The sequence below is a fragment of the Myotis lucifugus genome, unplaced genomic scaffold (assembly GCF_000147115.1).
Source record: "Myotis lucifugus unplaced genomic scaffold, Myoluc2.0 scaffold_219, whole genome shotgun sequence".
In the NCBI taxonomy this organism is placed as follows: domain Eukaryota; kingdom Metazoa; phylum Chordata; class Mammalia; order Chiroptera; family Vespertilionidae; genus Myotis; species Myotis lucifugus.
The window spans coordinates 28,159-53,539 of NW_005871267.1; the positions used below are offsets into that span (position 1 = coordinate 28,159).

General features: G+C 38.5%; 1 protein-coding gene across 4 annotated transcripts in view; it reads right to left on the bottom strand.

The window, feature by feature from the left end:
• LOC102428817 (myotubularin-related protein 2) overlaps positions 1–25,381 on the bottom strand; it is a 79,359-nt gene that overhangs the window by 17,286 nt on the left and 36,692 nt on the right. For 3 of the 4 annotated variants that reach the window (XM_023761841.1, XM_014463752.2, XM_014463755.2), the window contains 2 exons: positions 23,644–23,749; positions 5,941–6,016 (listed from right to left, as the gene is read on the bottom strand). In XM_023761841.1, coding sequence (XP_023617609.1) covers positions 5,941–5,986 — 46 coding nt within the window. In that variant the 5' untranslated portion in view covers positions 5,987–6,016; positions 23,644–23,749. Of the gene's footprint in view, positions 1–5,940; positions 6,017–9,025; positions 9,111–23,643; positions 23,750–25,381 lie in introns of those variants that run through there. The other variant, XM_023761840.1, reaches the window with a different exon arrangement.

Consider the following 25,381-nt stretch of genomic DNA (forward strand, 5'->3'; position numbering starts at 1 on the left):
TCCAAGCTTCCAAACATGCAGTAATCAGGGGAAGAAATCGAAAATAAATGTGAAGGACTTGAAGAAGCAGAGGGATGTCTCTTACCCTGAGACAGAACAGAAGGAAACAGAGAAGCCACTACCCCTGTTGGATAAAATAGAGGTGGTAGTTGGAGCAGTGGGTGAAGGGGTGGTGGTAATGGTGCTTAACAGTAAATGTCTCATGTCACAGTCACCGATCATCTTATCAGTTTCAACATCACTTTGCCAATCTGCTGGTCTTCTGGCCACAGTCTAGTCTGTCCACATATCTCTAAAAATACAATAGCTGAAACATATTAAACCAAAAACTTCCGACCTGATTATATTTATGGGAAAATATTGTAGGGGAGAAGTGCATATGAAATATAATCTCTTAGAAAAATAATAGTGTAATAAGAGGATATTATATTCCTGACCAAGCAACTGATGTCCAACTTTGCGGAGAAATAATCACAAGCAATGCTTTATTAAATGATATATGACAAATCTATACAGCATTAGGCTTTTAAAAACATGCATTACTTAACTCAGCTACCAACCAATACCTCAAAATAATATTTAATATGGTAAAATTCATTAACGCCCAATACAAAGTTTTTTTATCTCTTAAAATATTCATAAATTCCTGCAATGTCACTAATGTAGCAATCAGCAAATAAAGAAATATCTTCACTGTGCCAAGGAAGTAGGGCACAATTAGGAGCAACAAATTCATAAGGACCTCTCAAGGGGTTTCTGGGAAAACTTAGGGACATGAAATGCATTTAATAAGGTATTGCAACTTCCTGACTTTGCTTTTTAGTTATTACTTTGAAGAAATGACTGCTTTGTATGGAATTTGAAATGAGACTGATCTTTTTTTTTTCTTTTTAAACTTTATTGTTGAAAATATTACATGTATCCTTCCTTTTTTACCCATTAATCCCTTCCACTCTGCTCCAGCCCCCTCCCCAGGCTTCCCTGCACTATTGTTTGTCCATGGGCTATGCATATATACATTTAAGTTCTTTGTTTAATCTCTTCCCATCCTCCCTTCTGAAATACGTTAGTCTGTTGCATGTTTCAATGTCTCTGAATGTTTTGTTCATCATTTTATTTTCTTGATTAGATTCCACATATAAGTGATATCATGTGATACTCGTCTTCTCTGACTTGTCTTTCTCTTTCGCTTAGCATATGCTCTCCAGGTCCCTCCATGCTGTCTCAAAGGGTAAGAGTGAAGTTTTTAGATGACTGGACAGGAAGAAAGTCATGATATGAGCATAACCAATGGACACAGATGGCGGTGGGGTGGGGTGAGGATATGCCCTGGGTGTTGGGGGCGACCAGGGAGAGGTCAACGGGGGAAAAAGGAGACTTATGTAATACATTAAACAATAAATAACTTAAATTTTAAAAAATTGTAAATGCCTGTGTGCTATAGGTCCTCTCTCTCTGCATTTGCCTACTCAGCTCAGGATCAAGAGAATAATCTAACAAACATTTCTAACATTTCAAAACAGTTCCTTTGGGAATGTTCAAGTATGAGCAATATTTTTAAAATCACTGTTTTCAATGCATGTCATTTAGAGGAAAACTTTTAAAATTAAACAAACCTATCATTATAGAAAGATACACAAACTTGCCTTGCATACATTTTCTTAACTTTATGAATTTTTACCTCAACCATGACAGCTTTATTCATGTTAGTAAAATCATTTCTGGATTCCCTGCAGAGCCATTTTCTTACACAAGTAAATCAACCTTATTATTCTATATTCCAATACAAAGTATGTCCCTCCTTGTCTGATGCTTTTGTTACACTTACCCTTTATTCTAAAATTAGAGGCCCGGTGCACGAAATTCATGCACTAGGGAGTGGGAGGGGTCCCTCAGCCCAGCCTGCACCCTCTCGCAGTCCATGAGCCCTCAGGGGATACGGACATCCTCAGCGCTATCACGGAGGCAGGAGAGGCTCCTGCCACTGCATTTACCAGCTGTGAGCCCTGCTTCTGGCTGAGCAGTGCTCCTCCTGTGGGAGCGCACTGACCACGAGGGGGCAGCTCCTGCTTCAGCATCTGTAGTCAGTACATGTAGTCAGTACATGTCATAGTGACCGGTCGTTACACCATCTGACCGAAACCGGCTCTCCAACATCCCCCGAGGGGTCCTGGATTGCGAGAGGGCGCAGGCCAGGCCAAGGGACCCTACCGGTGCACGATCGGGGCCAGGGAGGGACACAGGAGGTTGGCCAGCCAGGGGGTAGGGAGGACCGCAGGAGGGCTCCAGGGCGTGTCCGGCCCATCTTGCTCAGTCCCAATCAGCCAGACCTCAGCAGCAAGCTAACCTACTGGTCGAAGCATTGACTGGTCGACCAACCGGTCAACTGTCTGCCCCTTGATGGTTAGTGCACATCATAACAAGCGGTTGAGCGGCTTTAGCATATCATTAGTATATTATGCTTTGATTGGTTAAAGGGACGACCAGACAACCGGATACGTAGCATATCATGAGATAATACACATGAAAGTGCTTTCAAAATTAAAAGTATTATACAAGGATTTATTCCCATGTTACTATTATCATCAATAGGCTCTGTGTTGTTCTGTCCACTTATTCTTCCTCCTCAGGCTGGGGACAGCTAAGTCACTCTGAGAAAAGAGTTTACGTTTAGCAGGGCTTGTACCAAGTAAAAGGGAGACTGTGAGCAGGCACCTTTCCAGAGCAAATGACAGTAATAACAACCAGCACTGACAGCCTAGCACTTCAGAGTTTATCAAGTACTTTTCATCTGAGTACCTCCCTCCTTCAATCTTCATAACAACCCTTAACACATTAAGCGCTCAGTCACTGGTGACTGACACTATACTTTCTGCCCGGAAGACAAAACAGGCTGGGTGCTTAATGTGTTAAATGTAAGGCCTAGAATTAACTACAAGTTTTAGATGAGAATACTGGGGCTCAGAGAAGTAAAATAAAATGCCTAATGTTTCAGAACCAGTAACTGCTAAGATTAAGACTTGAATGCAGTTCCTCTGTCTACAAATTCAAATCTCTCCTCTCCAACCACATCGTGCAAAGAGGCCACTAGAGTAGCATAGTCTGTCTCCTGTGTCAAAGGTTGCAACACTGCAGTCTAGGCCACCTCTACTGTTGATGTGCCCAAGCCACAGTATCTGAGCTTGTTACTTCCCTAAAGCATTCTGTTCATGTTTCTACCACTACTCTAACTTTTAAAAAAACATATAAACTACAAACTGACATTAGACCAACTAAAAATCAAACATCTTTTCTACATAAGTTAACATATTCAACATTACTCTAGCTTTGTACATCAATGTATTAAATTTAATTTTTGCACAATATTCAAGTCTATATAGATGATTCTGAATCAGGATATTTTATTTAGTATATTAGATATTCCTCTAAATCTGCAATACTAATACTGCCTAGTCATACCAAAAGAGCTTAGATTTACTAATCTCAAATTTTCACTGAGTTCACAGAGGAAGAATCCGTAATAATTTCCATGAGGCAGACTATAATGGCCTTGAGAATAAATATCTATAAGGATATAAAATAGATCCAAATAAATGTAATACATGACAACATGCAATCTGTGCAGAAAGAGAGGCACAAAAGCGTGCTCTAGTACAGAGAAGAGGAAGTCCATTCAGCTATGAGATCAGAGAAGGCTCAAGGAACACAGGCATGTGAATTGTGCCCCAATGATGGGTAAGGATAATAAGACAGCACTCAATGCAGAGAAAAAACCTAATCCAATATGCAGAAGTGGGAAAGTAAAGTAGCTATTTTTTAAAAAATACATTTTATTGATTTTTTACAGAGAGGAAGGGAGAGAGATAGAGAGTTAGAAACATCGATCAGCTGCCTCCTGCACACCTCCCACTGGGGATGTGCCCGCAACCAAGGTACATGCCCTTGACCGGAATCGAACCTGGGACCTTTTCAGTCCGCAGGCCAACGCTCTATCCACTGAGCCAAACCGGTTACGGCAAAAGTACCTATTTAAAGGTAAGTATATAGTCTGTAATTTATATTCTATCACACTTTTCACTCCTCAATTTCCTTCCCTGGTTCCTTTTCTACCATATGATTCCAAAACATTTACCAAGCTATGTTCTTGGCCCTCTTCTCACTCCATACACTCTCTGATTAATTTTCCTCCTCTCATTTTTCAACTAATATCCATGTTCTGATTACTTCAAAATATGGACTTCCAACCCTGATCTCTCTCCTAATCTCCTACAATCTCTCTCCTAGATATCTCCACTGGAAGATTCTCATAGGTACCTGAAATTAAATACATATAAATGATACCAAGGGCTCATGAAACCCAAGAGGAAACGGTAAATTCAAGAAATTCTTAGAGATCAACTCCTCTGGATCTGGTAATTGATTGGATAGCAGAGTTCAGAAAAAGAGTTATTGCCCTTAGCCTGTTTGTTCTGTGGTTAGCATCAGCCTGCGGACTGAAGGGTCATGGGTTCAATATAGGGCCAGGGCACAAACCTATTACCTCGGTTGCAGGCACAATCTCCAGCCCCAGTCCAGGCACATGCGGGAAGGCAACCAGCTGATGTATCTCTCACATCAGAGTCAGTCTCTCTCCCTTTCTCTCTCTCTCTCTCTCTCTCAAGGCAACCAGCTGATGTATCTCTCACATCAGAGTCAGTCTCTCTCTCTCTCTCTCTCTCTCTCTCTCTCTCTCTCTCTCTCTCTCTCTTTCTCTATCTCTCTCTCTCCACCCCACTTGGAGGTAGTTACCTTTTGGCTTGCTTAGTTTTACACAGGAAAATAACACCTGGAAAAGGAAAATTAAGCATTTACTAAGTCCTTTTAAAATTTTGATTGACAATAAAATGAAAGGTGGTTTTACTTTGGCTAAGAAACCATTTATTTTATTAAATACGTTTTAATTGATTTCAGAGAGAGGAAGAAAAAGGGAGGAAAAGAAACACTGATGAGAGAGAAACATCAATAGGCTGCCTCCTACATGCCTGCTACTGGGGATCGAGCCCACAACCCAGGCATGTGCCCTGACCAGGAATCAAATCGTGACCCCCTTGGTTCATGGGTCAACGGTCAACCCCTCAGCCACACTGGCCAGGTTAATAAACCATTTACTTTATTCTCCTATTATATTACTTTCTCAAGAGCTATGGGTATTTTAAAGTAAAATCATGAAGATGGGGGGCGGGGGGAGGGTGGTGGTTCCTTTTCTACCATATGATAGAAATGGGGGGGGGGTAAAGGAGACATGTGTAATACTTTAAACAATAAAGAATTAAATAAATAAATAAATAAATAAATAAATAAAGTAAAATCATGAAGACAAAAGAAAAAAAGCTTAAATGCATGTTTCTAGTTTCTAGTTCATACAATAAGTTAATGCTTGGTTCTATAGGCTGTACAAAGAAAGGCACACACCCATATGCAAATGGCTTGCTTTGCAATGGAGATGAAATATTTTCACCCAAAAACTGAGCTGAGTTTAATCAGATTAGAAAAAAATAAAGAAAGAGGACAGAAAGTGTTTTCAGAAAAATTACTTGTACAAAGTGGCAATTCAATGTTTTTTATCTAGGCAACCCACTATCTTACTGTGGTAATTCAAAATAATGACATTTTCTTTCACAGAATTCAGCAATGTATTTTTTTAAATCACTTGTTTTCAATGAAAATAAAGCAAACCAGAGAAGCAGCAGAATATTCTACTTGTATGTTTCCCAGCAGTCCAAATACAAACAAAACCAACAGGTCTAAGCCTAGACTATAGCTGGGAAGGCTAGCAGTAAAGAGTGCTACAGGACAGGAGGTGTTTCGGACAGTAAGCCTGTTCTCTGTATATTGAAAGTTCTGAACAGTCTTTATAGTCAGAAAGGAGAAGGAAATTCAGCAAAAAATACCATTACAGACCCATGTCTTTAATATTTTCTCCTGGAAGCAAGGGCGGTTCTTCCATTTCTGCTAATTTGTTAGACTCCCTCAGGACCTGGATTGGAAAGGGGAGGAGGGGACAAGAAAAGAAATATTTTTTACTTAAAGGTTAATTTTTCACTGAATTTCAACTAAGTATACTTGCTCTTATGTAAAGTTATAACATTATATTACACATACTACTTTAAATCAAATTATAAAAACTGTAGTTTTGGTGTAACACATAAAGCTGCAATTTTTCTACAGAGCATTTACCGAATGCCTACTTAGTATAAGGTATTATATACAAAACCCTTTACACATTTCCTCATTGAATCCTAAACAACCCTTTAAGGTTAGGTTTTATTATCCTCAATCCTAGATGAGGAAGAAAAGGCCAGAAGTGACAATTAGTTCAAGATCACATAGCTAAAAAGTGTCAAAATCTAGATTTGAATTATAGTTTTTAGTGGACTACAAAGCCCAATTTCTTTCCAGTAAGGTAGGTCTAAAGGCCTTAATGCATTCTAACTCAGACAAAATCAAGCTTTTATCCAGATTTAACATTTAGAGAATTTAGGAATGATGTTGATAAAGAATCTTGTTGAAAAAGAGATATTAAGTAATCAAAATCATGATCAATAATGTTTTACTAATTAGCTCCCTTATGAAAGATGCTACACTGGATTCCAAGAATGTAAGTCCAGTTTTCTAGTGGATTTACAACAAGAGAAGGAACATACACACACTCTCACATCACATATTAAACACAAGCTACCACAAGCCACTCCGCTCCACCCCTTTCACTCCCAAACAATAAACTTCATTGTCAGCAATTCTTTACCTCCCATTAATTCCTCAACCTTCTGCAATCTGGTTTTGCCACATAACCCAACCCTTTCCAGGAGGGAGCCACTTTCTTCCCAATAACCTCCTAATTATTAAAGACAATGGACATTTCCATCTTCATTTTTATTTCTTAGCTACTTTTGACACTATCTGCACATCTCCCTGGCCATTCTTTCTCAATGACCTTTATATTCCCATTCCTTAACCCAGTGGTTCTCAACCTTCCTAATGCCGTGACCCTTTAATACAGTTCCTTATGTTGTGGTGACCCCCAATTTCATTGTTACAAATTGAACATAATTAAAGCATAGTGATTAATCACAAAAACAATATGTAATTCTATATGTGTTTTCCGATGGTCTTAGGCGACCCCTGTGAAAGGGTCGTTCGACCCCCAAAGGGGTCGCGACCCACAGGTTGAGAACCGCTGCCTTAACCTTTCCTGTTCCTCAGAGGTTTGTCCATTTTTCACTTTACTCACTTCCTGATGATCTCATACTCTATGACTTCATCTAATATTAATTACATTGTCAGAGGAAATTTTTCTTGGACTCTATTTCTACACATCCAACTGACTAATGTTCCTCCCCATCTAGATGTCCCACAGACACCTTGAACTCAACAGATCTTAAATTGACCTGCGTTCCATACTTAGCAAGTAGCACCACCATCCATTTCGTTGTCTAAGCCAGTTCTGGGGGAGGGCTGAGCAGTGGTCTCTGTAAGCAGACACGCCTTCTACTTTAACCTTGGTTTGTTTCATTAGAGTGAGAACCAATACCACTAAAATAAATGATTCTCAAACATTTTTTAAAGCTTTTGACTTGTATTTACTTCAATCCAAAAAGTAGACTTAAGAGTCCTCAATAGAAGGTTAAAAAGGAAGAAAACACAAGGTGCTAACTGCCCTAAAGGACACCTTCTGTAACCCTCAAAACTGGGTTAGATCTCTCCTGGGCATGAGCTCCAATCTGGCACTTACCACCCACTTTAAGTGCCTGTCTTCTTCCCCACCAGACTCCTAGGGAAGAGGTACCCTATCTTATACACTTTTAAATACTCATTAGAAATGTAACATGAGCTACATACGTACTTTCTAATTGTCTAGAAGCCACATTAGAAAAATAAAAACAGTACTAGCTAGTTTTGCTCAGTGGATAGAGCATCAGCCTATGGACTGAAGGATCCCAGGTTCAATTCTGGTCAAGGGCACATGACTAGGGTTCGGGCTCAATCCCCAGTAGGGGGCATGAAGCAGGTAGCTAATTAATGATTCTCTCATCACTGATGTTTCTATCTCTCACTCTCCCTTCTTCTCTGAAATCAATAAAAATATATTTAAAAAAAGAAAAATAGGTAAAAGTGATTTAATATATTTCATTTAATCCAATAAATCCAAACTACTGTCATCTCAGCATGCAATAAATACTTTAAAAATATTAATGAGACATTTTATATTTTTTGTTTATACCAAGCCTTCAAAATCCAGAGTGTATTTTATATACACAACACATCTCAATCCAGACCAGCCACATTTCAAGTGCTCAACAGCCATATGTGTAGTGGTGCTTGGATTGAGCATAATCTAATTCTTCCTGATAACCAAATTATTCCTTAGTTTGCCCTGGCCAGGTTGCTTCCTTGGTTAGAGGGTTGTCCTGATACCCCAAGGTCAGGGCACATATAGAAGTCAACCAATGAGTGCCTAAATATGTGGAACAACAAATCTCTCTCCTCTCTCTCTCTCTCTCTCTCTCTCTCTCTTCCCCCTCCCGCCATTCCTCTCTCTAAAAATCATTCAATAAAAAAAAATTATCCCTTAGTTTAAGTCAGGTGCTTAGGAAGGAGTAGGCATCACTACCATAGCTCAGTGCTCAACTAAGACCAATAAGCTAAGAACTACAAAGAACAAATTAATTCTGTTCAATAAATCTGCAATCTGAACAAATTCACACTTCTGAAAGTTTAATATTTTATCTCATAAAGTAATCTTACTGCACTACCTAAAGAATTAAAATACATATGTACCTTTTATATTCCAAATTCTAAAACTCAAAAAGGTCATATGTTTTAATGACATCTAGTTGCCAGTTCCTAATATGTAACATAGTCATAGAAGAAAGGAAGAGACAGAAGCAGGGAAGGAAGGAGAGAGGCAAGAAGAAAGGAAGCAGACTGAGTCTGTGAGGATGCAGAAAAACAGGATAAAAATGCAATTTGCAAATATGTAGATTACCTGGACTCATATCCTGACTGTTCTACATGCTAGCTAGGTACGCTTAGTCCGGGTGTCCAACTTCTTTATTGCCTCATTTCCCCATCTATAAAATGATAATAATTATAGTACCCCACAAAAGGATTTTATAAAAATTAAATTAGTTAACAACTTAAGGCATTTATATCAGTGTTGACATAATATATACTCAATAAACATTTCCTACTACAAATAATAAAAACCGAGACTAAACTGATTACCAAACTCTGGTAAGAATTTCTACTGATTATGAAAACAACACAATTAGATAAAAAAAGATACAAATAATAACTAACACAGTATCTTTTTAAAACAATCAAACAATGATACCCATGTGAAAGTCTTTATCTTCTGCCCATCGTCTACCACGTGATTTGGAAATACAAAGATTATATCCCTTACAAAGTTGGGCAGTAGTTCCTATATTTCAGAGGTGTACTTTCTTGTAGCTGCTACAGTGTTGTTCCCCATGACTGCCTTCCTCTCTTTCTGTATTTCTACTTTCAGAAGGAATTTGCATATCGAAGAATATATGTGTATTGTATACAGGAGTGGAGAGGAAGGTAGTTCTGGAAGAGGCACATGGTAACATAAAAGGTGTAAGAAGTAAAGCTTTATAATGTGAGAAAAGAGACAGGGAACTCAGTGCATACTGAGAACCACAGGCTCTCCCATACCAGTATACTTTCTGACCAGAATGTCAGAGAATAAGGTCAACGAAGAGAAGGCAAAAGGAGATCCCATCTTTGTCCAGAAAAGCTACACTAGGTGACAGACTTTTAACAATAGGTATACACCAGAGGTTATGTATAAACAAGTCACATTAGAGCCAAAGATGTAAAAAGAACTCAAACAAGTGAACAGAGCAAGGCCGAAGGCAACCCATACCCTACACATGTTGGCCATCACTGGTTTTGAACATGGCTATCTTTCATCAAACATAAAAGAAAAAATGGGGCCTAGAAGAAAAGATTATTTGACAAGGAAAAGGAAGTATCAGCCTGATGCTCAACAAAAGAGCAGTCTTCTGAAAATAATTCCCTATATACATTATAAGAAACATTAATAAACTAGCTGGCATTAAATTAGTTAATAACTTAAGGCATTTATTAAACTCAAAAGGAAATTAGCCATATCTCCTAAGGAACAGGAACAAACACCATAAGGATAGACACACTGAGACTAAGAGAAATGGGTCATATAAAGAATAACTGCAAAAAATTTAAAAATGTAATAGCAGAAATAAAAACTGTGTTGGAATTAAGAACTAAATTGATTATTCAGAAAACAGCATTTATGTTGAGGGCAACCATAAAAATTGCTCTACAAATTTATAGAAAAAGAACAGAGGTAAAAATCATGAGGGAAGATGATAAAGAACCAATGAAAGAATTATATTTCCTAAAGAAAAAAGTCAAAACAGAATAGGAACAATAATCCAATACATAATGGAAGAACATGCTTTTGAAATAAATAACAACTTTCTAAGCTTGTTGATCAAAATAGCTTGCCAGATTCCACATACTTAAAAAATGAACAGAGATATACCTAGGTGCATTTTAGCAAATTCTTCTGAAATATAAGAATTAAAAGACAAACTTTGAGTACATAGGAAGAGAGAGAAAGAGAAAGAGAGAGAGAGAGAGAGAGAGAGAGAGAGATAATGTACAACAGCAAGATCAGGCTGGCTTCAAATTTATCAACTATATTCTAGAAGACAACAAAATGTTATCAGTCTTTGAAGAAAAATGCTATGACCTCTCTAATATGATTGATGGTAACAGGAAGTAATTCTCAGATATGCCATGTCACCAAAAATATAATCCACATGTTCTGCTTTTGTGGGGGAAATTGCCTGAAGGCGATTAAGCTGAAAGGGGGAAATCAAAATTAAGACTTCTATATAAGAAATTTGTGTGCCAAAACCGGTTTGGCTCAGTGGATAGAGCGTCGGCCTGCGGACTGGAAGGTCCCAGGTTCGATTCCGGTCGGGGGCATGTGCCTGGGTTGCGGGCACATCCCCAATGGGAGATGTGCAGGAGGCAGCTGATCGATGTTTCTAGCTCTCTATCTCTCTCCCTTACTCTCTGTAAAAAATCAATAAAATATATTTAAAAAAAAAATTCTATAAAAAAAAAAAAGAAATTTGTGGTGTACAGCAAAGACTTAAGTTGTTATATCCTAATGACCCTACAGCCAAAAAAAAAAAAAAAAAATTACTGCCACCATACTAACATCTCTGAGTCTGACTTTCATATTTATATCAAGATAATAATACCCACCTTACAGGTTTGTATGAAATGAGACAGTTGAAACATAAAGGGATTTGCAAGGTGCTATATTAAAATGTAAGAAATACGTATCAATCACTTAACAGACAAATCAACAGAAGTTTTCACCTCATCTCACAATATTCTATTCATATGGTGTTTTGTTTCTCTGCTCTAAAACAAATCGGGATTAATGACACCTTACAATCTAATAACAATAAACATAATATTTCCGTAATTCCATAAATAAAATTTTAGATATACTATACAAAATAACGTACACAGAATTAATATTTGAGACAGCATGACATAAAGAGAACCACCACCTCCCAAATTCTTGAACTACTGACTTCTAGATTTAGCTACAGAATAAAGAGCACCTTATTCTAAAAAAAGCAGTAAGAGGAATGATATCAGCATCATGGCAGCATAAGATGTCCCTCATTTTGTTGCCTTTTAACTTCTAAAATTTGACATCTCTCCATAAATAAAAGTGCCTCCGTGGGAGCCTTGAAATCCAGCACCATATGCCAAGGGAGCCAGAAGGAGTCTCTCCCACTAGTGCATCAGGTAATAGGCAGACAGACCCCAGACCCAGGTAAGGGCTGTGGAATCAGCAGGAGACTGTGAATTGACTCCAACCCTCTTGATTGCAGGAAAATACTGATGTGAGCACATACAGATAAGAAAGCCTTGACCTGCCGAAACCGGTTTGGCTCAGTGGATAGAGCGTCGGCCTGCGGACTGAAGGGTCCCAGGTTCGATTCCGGTCAAGGGCATGGGAGCCAGAAGGAGTCTCTCCCACTAGTGCATCAGGTAATAGGCAGACAGACCCCAGACCCAGGTAAGGGCTGTGCTAGCTCTCTATCCCTCTCCCTTCCTCTCTGTAAAAAATCAATAAAAATATATTTAAAAAAAAAAAGAAAGAAAGCCTTGACCTAACCAGTTTGGCTCAGTGGGATAGAGCGTTGGCCTGTGGACCCAAGGGTCCCAGGTTCGATTCCGGTCAAGGGCATGTACGTTGGTTGCAGGCACATACCCAGTAGGGAGTATGCAGGAGGCAGCTGATCGATGTTTCTCTCTCATCAATGTTTCTAACTCTCTATCCCTCTCCCTTCCTCTCTGTAAAATATTAATAAAATATATATATAAAAAAAGGAAAGCCTTAATAGAAATCCAGGTTTTTGCAGAAGTTCCAGCACTCCACTGGGGCAAAAAATATATACAAGTTTGATGCATCAAAGTGGATAAGAGGAACTTTGTCAGCATCACCCTTGCCCAGGAGACGGCACAGCTTAAGAGGAAGTTGGGGATCACTCCCTGTGGGGGAAAGGGAGAGGAGTAAGCACCCAACTTCCCCAGTTTGGGGCTGCTAAAAGAAACCCATCTCTTGCCCACAGGACTCAGAGTATTAAAGCAAAAGCTCCATTACTTGGAGAAGGAAGGGGTTCAGGAAAGTGGCAGATGAGAATATCAGAAGGCATTAAAGAGATGCAGTTCTCTGTGTTCTAGACTCCAGCAAAAAGCCCATCCATAAGCTGTCGGAAAAAACCTCACCCAAGGATTCCTTCACCTGATCCACAGGAACACCCAAATCCCCAAGTGCCAAACCCATACCCACCTGACTCTGCAGCCAGCTCCTTTTACTAGTACATGTTTCAGAGGGCTACAGCAAGAGCAAGCTCAGGCAGATAGGGAGTGCATGCAGAAAAGCTGGGGTCTGTGGGCAAGGGAGAAACCATAATTATGAGCTGTACTGCCACCTTTGTGACAATGAAAGAGAGGTTCCCAACAGTTAGCTTGGTTTACTGTAAGATCAACTGCTTAAGAATCCACAAGAGGAAGCAAGAATTGTACAACAAGTGTATTCAATCATATAAGGTGAGAGAAAGCCCCAGAATATAAGCTGACAAAAAAAAAAAAAAATCCCTCATGAAGGCAGCTAGTACAGATTGGAGGAGGTGACTGCTACTTTAAATGCCAAAACAGCAATGCAAAACTACAAGAAACATAAAGAATCAAAGGAACATGACATCACCAAAAGGTCACAATACCCCAAAAACTGAACTCAGACAGAGATCTGTGATTTACCCAATAAAGAATTAAAAACAGCTGTTTTGAGGGACCTCAATGAACTAAAAAAAAAAAAAGACAATTAAATAAAATCAAGAAAACAATAAATGAACAAAATGAAAAATAAACTGAGATAGAAATCATAAAAACAACCAAACAGAAATTCTGGAGCTGAAGAATTCAATAAATGAAATGAACACAAAACAGAGTACCAACAGCAGAATAGAACAGGCAGAAGACAGAATCAGTGAATTAAAGGATAGGAACTTTGAAGTAACCCAGTCAGAGGAGAACAAAGAAAAAAGAATGAAAAGAGTGAAGCAAACCTATGATTTATAAGACACCATCAAGAGAACCAATATCAGAATCACCAGAGTTCCAGAAGGTGAAGAAAGGGAAAGGGGGCATAAAGTTTATTAGAACTTACAGACCAGGGGAGAGAATTGGACATCCAAGTGCTTGAAGCTCATAGATCCTCTCATTATTTCAATTCAAAACAATCCTAAGACACATTATAATAAAACTGTCAAAAATCACAGATAAAGAGGGAATACTAAAAGTAATAAAAGAAAAATTCTAACCTATAAACCCTCATTAGGCTATCTAGGCCAGCGGTTGACAACCAGTGGTCTGGGAACCACTGTTGGTCCATGAGGTCTGAAAGGTTGGCGACCGCTGATCTAGGCCCGTGGTTGGCAAAATGAGGCTCGCAAGCCACATGCGGCTCTTTGGCCCCTTGAGTGTGGCTCTTCCTAAGCTTTAGGAGTACCCTAATTAAATTAATAACAATGTACCTAACTATATAGTTTAAGTTTTAAAAATTTGGCTCTCAAAAGAAATTTCAATCGTTGTACTGTTGATATGTATCTGGCTCTGTTGACTAATGAGTTTGCCGACCACTGACTATAGACCAGTGGTTCTCAACCTTGGCTGCACATTAGAATCACCTGGGAATCTCTTTAAAATCCTGATATGCCAGCCAAGAATACTCTATGTGGCAAAGGAATCCTTCAGAAATGAAATACTTTCCCAAACAAACAAAAGCTGAGTGAGTTCATCACCATTACATCTGCCTTACAAAAAATGCTAAAAGGAATTCTTCAAAACAAAAAGATGCTAATAGTAAAATGAAAATGTACAACTCACTGGTAAATATATAGTCAGATTCAAAAAAGTCTAATTCTGTAATAGGATGCTGTGTTAACCAACTGTGTTATAAACATTAAAGGAAAGAGTATTAAAAATAATTATAGCCAGTATAACTTCTTCATGAACAATATAAAATGAGGTAAACTGTGGCATTAAATACATAAAATGTTCAATGCAATCTCCTCAGAAATAGAAAAAAAAATCCTAAAATTTATATGGGACCATAAAAAATTCCAAATAGCTAAAGTAATCTTGAGAAAGAACAAAACTGGAGGCATCATACTTCCTGCTTTCAAACTATATTACAAAATTATAGCTATCAAACCCATATGGTATTATCATACAGACACATAGGATAATGGAACAGAATAAAGTGCACAGAAATAAACCTATGCATATATGATCAATTAATTTACAACAAGTTGCCAAGAATATACTAGGAAGAAAGGATAGTCTTTTCAATAGTGCTGGGAAAACTGAACAGCCAAATGCAAAAGAGTGAAATTGGATCCCTATGTTGCACCATACACAAATATCAACTCAAAATGGATTAAACACTTGGGGGGAAGAAACCAATATGGCGGCATAGGTAAACACCGGAGATTGCTGCCTCGCACAACCACTTCAAAAATACAACTAAAAGACGGAACGGACGTCACCCAGAACCACAGGAAGGCTGGCTGAGGGGAAATTCTTCAACTAGAAGGAAGGAGAACAGCGTGCCGAGACTCAGAGGAGGCGCAGTGCGGAAAATACAAAGGTGCGGAGGTACACGCAGAGCAGGCTGGTGGCTGAGGGCGCGGTTGTTGTTTTCAATCGGGAGGGAGTCTCAGACTCTGAGCTCCAGTTCTGGGCGAGTCTCTAGGGACCCAGACTCAAACGGGAGAAGCGGGACTGTCTGGCATCGGTCGGAACTCGAGGGCAGCTTTCTCTCCGAGGTTTGCAGCGGTTGCTGGGACACTGAGAGACAGAGCCTCTGGGGACTGGACTGAGAGCAGCCATAACTGCTCGCTCCGCCCGCCCTGTTGATCCCGTGCGACCCGCCCCGCCCAAGCCCTGCGCAGAGCCATTTGCCGGATAGCCTCAGGCAAAGGCTAGATTAGCACCTCCCCAGAGGACAGAAGTTTTCCCACTGCATACACAGCTGATTCTCACAGCCAGTTGGCCTGGAGGTCAAATTCCCCTAGTATTAACTACAACAATCAAGACTTAACTACAACAAGACTGCGCACAAAGACCACTAGGGGGTGCACCAAGAAAGCATAAAAAATGCGGAGACAAAGAAACAGGACAAAATTGTCAATGGAGGATATTGAGTTCAGAACCACACTTTTCAGGTCCCTCAAGAACTGTCTAGAAGCCGCCGATAAACTTATTGAGATCTACAAGAAATCTAATGAGACCCTCGATGTTGTGATAAAGAACCAACTAGAAATTAAGCATACACGGACTGAAATAAAGAATATTATACAGAGATCCAACAGCAGACCAGAGGAGCGCAAGAATCAAGTCAAAGATTTGAAATGCAAAGAAGCAAAAAACACCCAACCGGAAAAGCAAAATGAAAAAAGAATCCAAAAATACAAAGATAGTGTAAGGAGCCTCTGGGACAGCTTCAAGCGTACCAACATCAGAATTATAGGGGTGCCAGAAGATGAGAGTGAGCAAGATATTGAAAACCTATTTGAAGAAATAATGACAGAAAACTTCCCCCACCTGGTGAAAGAAATGGACTTACAACTCCAGGAAGCGCAGAGAACCCCAAACAAAAGGAATCCAAAGAGGACCACACCAAGACACATCATAATTAAAATGCCAAGAGCAAAAGACAAAGAGAGAATCTTAAAAGCAGCAAGAGAAAGAAACTCAGTTACCTACAAGGGAATACCCATACGACTGTCAGCTGATTTCTCAACAGAAACTTTGCAGGCCAGAAGGGAGTGGCAAGAAATATTCAAAGTGATGAATGCCAAGAACCTACAACCAAGATTACTTTATCCAGCAAAGCTATCATTCAGAATTGAAGGTCAGATAAAGAGCTTCACAGACAAGAAAAAGCTAAAGGAGTTCATCACCACCAAACCAGTATTATATGAAATGCTGAAAGGTATCCTTTAAGAAGAGGAAGAAGAAGAAAAAGGTAAAGATACAAATTATGAACAACAAATATGCATCTATCAACAAGTGAATCTAAGAATCAAGTGAATAAATAATCTGATGAACAGAATGAACTGATGATTATAATAGAATCAGGGACATAGAAAGGGAATGGACTGACTATTCTTGGGGGGGGGGGGAAAGGGTGTGGGAGATGCGGGAAGAGACTGGACAAAAATCGTGCACCTATGGATGAGGACAGTGGGTGGGGAGTGAGGGCGGAGGGTGGGATGGGAACTGGAAGGAAGGGAGTTATGGGGGGAAAAAAAGAGGAACAAATGTAATAATCTGAACAATAAAGATTTAATAAAAATAAAAAAAAACACTTGGAAATAAGACCTGAAACCATAAAACTAGAATAAACCATGGAGGGTAAGCTCCCTGGCATCAGTCTTGGCAATGATTTTTTGGTTTTCCCACCAAAAGGAAAGGAAACAAAAGGAAAAACAAACAAGTGGGACTATATAAAAAGCTTGTGTAGGGGAAAGGAAACCATCAACAAAATGAAAAGACAAACTATTGATTTGGAGAAAATATTTGTAAAGCATATATCTGGCAAGACATTAATATCCAGAATACACAAAGAACTCATAAAACTCAGTAGTGTGTTTGGAAATTTTTATATTATTAGGAAGGGGATTAAGAATTTTAAACTTGACTAGTCATGTAAAGGAAAATCACTGCAGACCTCTGATGAGATTAATAGCATGGTCAAGGAGGTATACAAAACTGGATATAATAAAGACAAAATGATAATAATCTAGGAGAGAAATAGCAAAATCCTGGATTAGTAGAAATAAAGTGGTATTAGAAGCAAAGAGAAATATTTGATACTTGTTGGAAAAAGTAGTTAAATTTGACCAGAGGCTTAATAAACAAATACAATCAATCAATTAATTTTTACTTGAGAAGAACTGCATTTAAGGTATGTCAGTAATGGAAGAAGAAATGCAAATATAACAAAGAAAGGAGGTAAGATCAAAACAAGAGGACAACTCAGAAATACCAGGAGCCTACAAAAGGGCTTGTGGAATTAAAGCAGCAAAGCCAGATTGATTCATCAGGTTTTTCTGCATTCACATGGAAATACCTTTAGTGGGGAAAAAGTTATATAACTCTCCCCACTCTGAAAGGAGGAGAGAAATCCCCTCCTGGAGAAATCCCCTGGAACACATAAAACACTTTTCTCTTGCTGGGTCAAAATAATGTTATTAAATGACTATCCGACCTGTTTCCCATCAGATTCATTAGAACCGCCTGCTTCCGGAGTTCTGGTTATATCAAAGATAAGATTATAAAAGGTCTGCTCTTTGAATACAATACAATACTTAATCCTTTTCTTATTATCAAGAAGTCTATAAATCACATTAAAATCTTACTGGTGAAAAAAACACACAGATAGAAATTTCTAATACTTTTTATATTCCTAAAATCAATTCAGTTTTGCTCTCTCCCCAACCATGTTTTTCCCCATTGTCTTCCATGCCCTCTTTATCAAGCTCTGTAAATTTCCATGTGATTTTAACCTACCTCCCATCTCTCCCTCTCTCCCTGATCAGGAAATTATTATAAAGAAATTTCAGAAACCTTATCTGTAACGATGATCTGCAAGTGGTAAGTTTATGGATCAGTTTTCACATGGAATGTCAGATGACAGATAAACAGGCAAGAAATTTTTTGAAATCTGCAGAACACTAAATTAAAATCATCTGAAAGGGAGAAATGAGTCTGTAGAAGTTACAAATTATCCACCACAGTTTCTTTATGTACTAAAACAGTAGAGGAAAAAATAATGACCTTATTCTTCATTGAGTAATTCTATTAAAGAAAATTGTTTACATCAATTTTACTTTAGTCTATTTTTTTATACAACTTGACTGTGTCGACGTAAGAAACTTCCAAACCTGTAAAGAATCTTTATGTGTTTATTTGAGCCAAACTGACAAGTTATGCCAGGGAGCAAGATCTCAAAGGCTCCAGAGAATAATAGTTTTGCAGTTACTTTTCTGCACTTAAAATCAAAGGAAGGGAAGGAAGATTACATGAAGGTAGGAGAAAGCAAGGCAGGAGACTCATGCTTCAGAAGGAGGGATCTGAAAGGGGGCATTTAAAAGGTATGTTATTTGGATGCACAGAAACAATGAACAGGGCTTAAGGCAAAAATAAGCCTTTAAAGTTATATTCCTGGGGCATCACTCCCCACCATGACCAGCCCAGTTAGGAATTTATAATCAGATCACCAAATGAGGTTACTTTCCATAGAACCCCTTTTTCTTCCACAACTGACAAACCACAAAGTAAGCAAATGAATCATACAAATAAAATCTGAACAGGGTAGAGTCAAAGACTGGCATCTGGGATGGATCTTATTGGTTATATATTTGAAAGCACATCCAAATTCAAGCACAGGAAGCCCTTTCTTTTCCTAACACTGCCAAGAACAATTTGGTTTTGAGCTGAAACCAGAATTAGCAAACATTGGATAACATTACATCACCATCAATGATTCAACAACAACAAAGGGTATCTACAGAGGTACAGTCTGAAAAGCATCACTTCATGCTACGGGTTGAATTGTGCCCTCCCATAGATAAAGATAGGTTGAAGTCCTAGTTGACAGTACCTCAGAATGTGACCTTATCTGGAAATGTGGGGTGCCCTCAGTGTCCCCAGCTGTTGCCAGTGGAAGTGGAATTCTTGCAATGTTGCAAGGAAAGTAATTTCCTGAGACTCGCACTGGAGAATGAGTGATATTTATATCTGTGGAATTAAACCCCTGGGTTGCCACCATGGAAGAAGTCCAATCTTATCTTCAGCGAGGCTAGGATTAAAGCCACTGCCCAGAGTTTCCACACCATATTAAAGCACAGTCTAGGCCAGCATCTGGCTAGCTTAGCTTGTGTTCCCAGCAGCAGTCCATTGCATCTGGGGTCTGCACGGACATAACGCTGCTTAAGGTCACATGAAGGGCTAGCGCACGGGCGAGTACAGGTCACTGAGCAAGAGAGTGCAGGGAGCAGGAGCAAAGCAAGAGGCAAGAGAGAGAGAATTCTTTGCCCAGAGATTTTTAACCTTCCAAGATTTCACAGCTTGCAGTAGCTTCAGCCCCTAGGCCAGTGATGGTGAACCTTTTAAGCTCGGCGTGTCAGCCTTTTGAAAAACCCTAACTTAACTCTGGTGCCGTGTCACATATAGAATATTGTGATATTTGCAACCATAGTAAAACAAAGACTTATATTTTTGACATTTATTTTATATATTTAAATGCCATTTAACAAAGAAAAATCAACCAAAAAAATGAGTTCGCGTGTCACCTCTGACAAGCGTGTCATAGATTTGCCATCACTGCCCTAGGCAATTACCTTTGTCCCAGGTAAGACTGACAGACAAGCACCTTCCCTAGTCATCCTGACTTCACTGCGCATGCACCCATTTCTCTTTGTTTGATCCCTTTCCCCAGTGATCTGCAGGAAATAGACCAGTGTTCCCTGGGGAGTGTGCCACTATAGCTTACTGGTGAAGCTGCCCAGATGACCATGCTTATAATGATGTCTGGCCTCGCCTTTGCTTTCTTCGTATTATTATTAGCTAGCTAATTATGACAATGAGAGAAATGGGGTCACTGCAGATAGGGTCATGGTAATTAGTTAAGATAAGGATACAGTGGAGTAGGGCGGGCCCCTAATCCAACATGACTGTTGTCTTTATTACAAGACAGCTCTGTGAAGACACAGAGATATAATAGTGCCTCAATTACTTTCATTTTGCCTCAAACCAAGGAATCTATCATCATGTACTGGCCCAGTTAATGCACTGTTTTCAGAAGATCGTTATTCATTTAGCTCATAATACCCTGAAAAAGAAGTAGTATTCTAATGGTAAACACAGTAAATAATAAACAACATAAAGCACATACAGACAGTCCTCGGATTACATCGGACTCGATGTACATCGTTTCGTGGTTACGTCGCCATCTCCCACTTATTTATAAAACAAAAAAGTTCTGTCATTTCGACGTATGTACATATGTGCTTTATGTTTTTTGTTATTTATTTACCACAAGGTCAGGAATTGTTATCTTTCTTTTAAATTTTTTTTACTGTTTCACTTCATTACTGCTGTGTATGCGCTCCATGTGAGTGACGTAGGTGCTTATGTAGGTGGGTTCCGACTGACGGCAAAAATCGCCTTACGTCGCACGTTAGGAACAGATCTCCGACGTAACCCGAGGGCCTACTGTATGTACATAATCAAAATGACGGAACTTTTTTTTATAAATAAATGGGAGATGGCGACGTAATTGCGAAACGATGTACATTGAGTCCGACAATATATCTAACAATCAAAGATGTCCTTAAAAATGACAAAACAGGTAACAGGCAGGCTATCATATTAATTTTCCCTTGGTCTTGGGATAAACTTGATACAAAATGACTTTTTGAATCCCAAATCCCTAAGTCACACTTCTTTTTTTTCAAAGCCTAGTTCACAAAATTCACAGTGGTGCTGACTGTGTATTAACCACTATTGACAAAAGTCCCCTCAACCTGCCTGTTGCCATGCCAACGGAGTGACTGAACTGGTGACATCTGTTGGAGCATGCTTTGTGTGGCTGGTGGAATGCCACCATTGTGCATACACTTTGTATCAGGAGTGAAGGGGGGTTTTTCTAGATTTATGGGGGGGAGGGTAAAACTTTTTTTTGTTTTTTTGATGGGAGTGGGTATAGTACTTAGCTTACCCCTAAATAACATGTATAAAAACCCCTGAAATATTGTGTGGGTGTGTGTGTGAGTGTGTGTATATGTCTGGCAATTAAACTGTTGTCTTCTGGAAATTAGTGAATTCTTTTTTCCCTCCAGAAGTATTTGTTACAAGATTTGTAAATAAGAGCTCTACTTAGTTTGTTTACCATGACCATGTTGCAGCAAACCTTAAATACCTAATTCCTGTAAGATTTAAGGAAAGACTTGAAAACGTGTCAGGTTAAGCAGCAGCCACGTTTTCAGAAATTGTTTGCCTTGATTCATCTTTCAGACTTCATTTGCCAGCTCTAAAATTCCCAGTCTTCCTTAATTTTAGTCCTTAATCTTTTACGTTCTGAGCAGGAAGGGTAAAAGAGGAACCTGCGTAAATGTGTTTAATTGTAAGTCCATGGGCTGAGAACGGGGCATCCCTTTCTTAATACTGCAATGTTGCTAGATATGTGATCAGACACCAGAGGGTTGGGCGTTCTTGCAATACCTTAACAGTGCTGAGATCTGCAGCATGGTACTAAGGAAGTTAAAGTTTGAATGTAACCACTTTATTTAAAAGTTGTTTTTTATTTAAATGAAATGGGGTTGAAATGAACACGATTTTGTTCGTGAATTATAGATGCAACATACATTGGTAGACGTGTGATGGTCTTTTGTGATACTTAATTTTTACATATCCCAGTCTCTGTATGTACCTGCATAGACAAAAAAACAAATTCCTGCTTTCTTTATGGAAGGGTTTCCAGGACTGCGTGTCTGCTCCTGAGCTGTTTTAAGTATGTGTATCCTTTGCTTGTATTTTGTATTAAAAAATAAGAAAAAGAACCCTTTATTGTTGAGCATGTTGGCACTGTCCCCTTTACTTTTTTCTTTTTTCTTTTTGGGACATGAAGCAAGTTATTCTTTTTCTGTATCTTTTTTTTCTTTTGTAAACTTTGTTTTGTTTAAAAATGGCTTTATAAAAGGGCTTTTATAACCCCCCCCCCCAAAAAAATGACAAAACAGGTAACAGGCAGGCTATCATATTAATTTTCTTTTTTTTATTTCTGTCACTTTAGGCACTCTACTATGGAAAGTACAGTTAACCTTTGTAATCAAAGCCATCTTCTCCTTAGTTTAACATTTAACAACTGTCTCTTCATTCATCAAGTAAAAACATTCTGAGGACCCCACAAAGTTGTGAAAGATGCTGAATATGGCACTAGTGAAGCTAATTCCTGCAGTCATGGAGCTGATGCATAAATTTAACAGATTCCCTTGGTACTCTTGTGCTAAGAGAATCAATAATTCAGGCTATTTTTGCATCTAATGTTAAACCTGAAGGGACAACAGGCATAAAATAAGATATTCTCAATATGAGCTCAAGAGCAAATGACTTCATTAATGAAAATAATGTTTTAGTTAAAATTGTGAAAGTGTAACACTGAGAAAACAGTTACTAAACCAGAATAAAAAGATTATGAGATAAGTTTAAGGGTTAGCACTAAAAATGAAATTCATTTTGGCCATTATTCATAGAAAAGCAGTCATAGAAAAGGAGATGAATTCAAAAATGTACAAAGTGCTTCAGGATATTCCCAATATGGTTAGGTTCAAAGCAACAAAGCCTATAATAAACAGAGAATACTTAAAAACTATAATGAGATGTATAGCACAGTATTTAAGTGATTTAGCTCCAGAACTAGAACACATGAGCTGGAATACCGGCACTAAAACTTAGTAGCTATGAGACCTTGGACAGGTCACTAATTTTAGTTATTATCATGTGTAGAATATAGATTGATAATAGTCTACCTCACAGAACTGGTAGAACTATCATAAGAGATATTTCATACAGCACTTAGAACAATGCTTGGCACATGGAAAGTACTCAATAAATGTTAGCCATTACTGGCCATCATTATGGGAGTAATCATGAAAATATTTTATACCACAATGAAATTCATCACTTATCTTTTGGCTAAGAACTTAAAAGTTATCAAACGTAGAGATGAATTACACATTTATTTTTCAACTAAATAAGACTTCCCAATTTGCTGGCCTGTTCTGAGATATTTTATAAAGATTGAGTGAGGTCTTTTGAGAATATTCCATGAATATCTCCTGCTTACTCAGTTAAAGGTTACATTGATAGTGTTGGCCACAAATAGCTAACAGAGACTACTTCTTCAGAACTTAGAAACAGTATACATACTCTCAAATCAGGAGAAAAGTTGTCTGCAGAAGTTGAAATGGAATCCGATGACACAACAGAAGCAGATTTTGTATGCACTGAATTCTCTGAATGAGAAGTGGAAGCACTGCAAAATAAAAAGCAACAGTATGTTTGAAAATGGGGCTTTCCGATTTCAGAAATTTTCATTAGAACTCCATTATTTATCAAAACTTCCACTGCCAACTAGTCATACTTTGCCCACTCAATCTTATCTTCAAATACGGATAAACTGCAAACTCTGTATTACTGCATGGGTAAGTATTCTTACCATCCACGCTCCCTCTGAAAGACTTCCCCAATACTCAAGAAAATATTCCCAGCTAATTCTTTTTATCAAATTCGTCCATTCTTTCATCCAGTGAACATTCACTGAATAATATGTGCAAACCCATTACACACGAGGCACTATGATCTGGAGATAAATATGTTATAATCCCAGTATTCATGAAGCTCACAAGCATATGGCTGAGAAAGCCAATAAATAAATGCAATGTAATGATAGAGATGAGATAAAGATAGAGCTAGAGCTAGAGCTAGAGCTAGAGCTAGAGCTACAGATGGATAGATAGGACAAAAATACACACTCTAGATAGGACAAAAATACACACTCTCTGGGAGAAAAGAAAAGGAAGCACCTAACTCTACCTAGGAAGTTCAGATAGGATTTCACAGTTAAAAGAAGAAATTGCAAGGCTGACAAACAAGGGAATTTCAAAACAAACAAAAGACACTGCAAAGTTACAGAATCATCATAGAGCACAGACTATTTGAGAAACCACAAATAGTTCAACAGGGCTGGACAAGCAGAACAGCAGAAGATAAAGATAGAAAGACAAGTCTGTCTTTGTACCTTGTACCTTTTCACCAAATCAAATTCTACATTTTATTAAAAAATATTTTTTTATTGATTTCAGAGAGGAAGGGAGAGGGAGAAAGATAGAAACATCAATGATGAGAGGGAATCATTGATTGGCTTCCTCCTATTCACTGCACAATGGGGATTGAGCCCACAATCCGGGCATGTGCCCTGACGGGGAATCAAACCATGACCTCCTAGTTCATAGGTCAATGCTCAACCACTGAGCCACGCAGGCAGGTATCAAATTCTATACTTCTAATATGCCTATCTTAAATGTCCACCTATCTTAAACATCCACTTCTTCTACTAAACTAAGTACTCACACTCTACAGTTACTTTTATTCTCTGAAATTCCTACAAATGAGCTCTGTATTTTCCTGAATTCATACCTTTGCTCAAGCCATTCCAAAATAGAATGCCTCTTTATCCCAATCTGTTTATTAAAATCCTACCTACTCTTTAAAACCCAGTAAAAAGCTAGCTTTTCCAAGAAGTCTTGCCCAGGACTTTTAGCTGGAACTAAGTTTTTCTATACTTTCGTAGACTTCTGTCTATACTCTACAATGGCACTTAACACTTTTCACATTAGACTAGAGCTTTTTGGTAACATGACCACCTCCTTATTAAGAATCTTCTAACAACTGGCAAGGCATTTAAATGGAAGCAAAGACTGCAGTCTGCTAATATAATCAAGTAAACAATACCAACTTGGTCCTGTTTTCCTAGGCCCATAAACTTCACTAAAATCAATCCAAACATTGCTGTTATCCTTGTCATCCTAAGTTTCTCTTCAAAAATCCCAGAGCTTCTAGTCTAACTATGTGTTTCTCCTCCATCTATTAACCTGTCCAAGTCTCC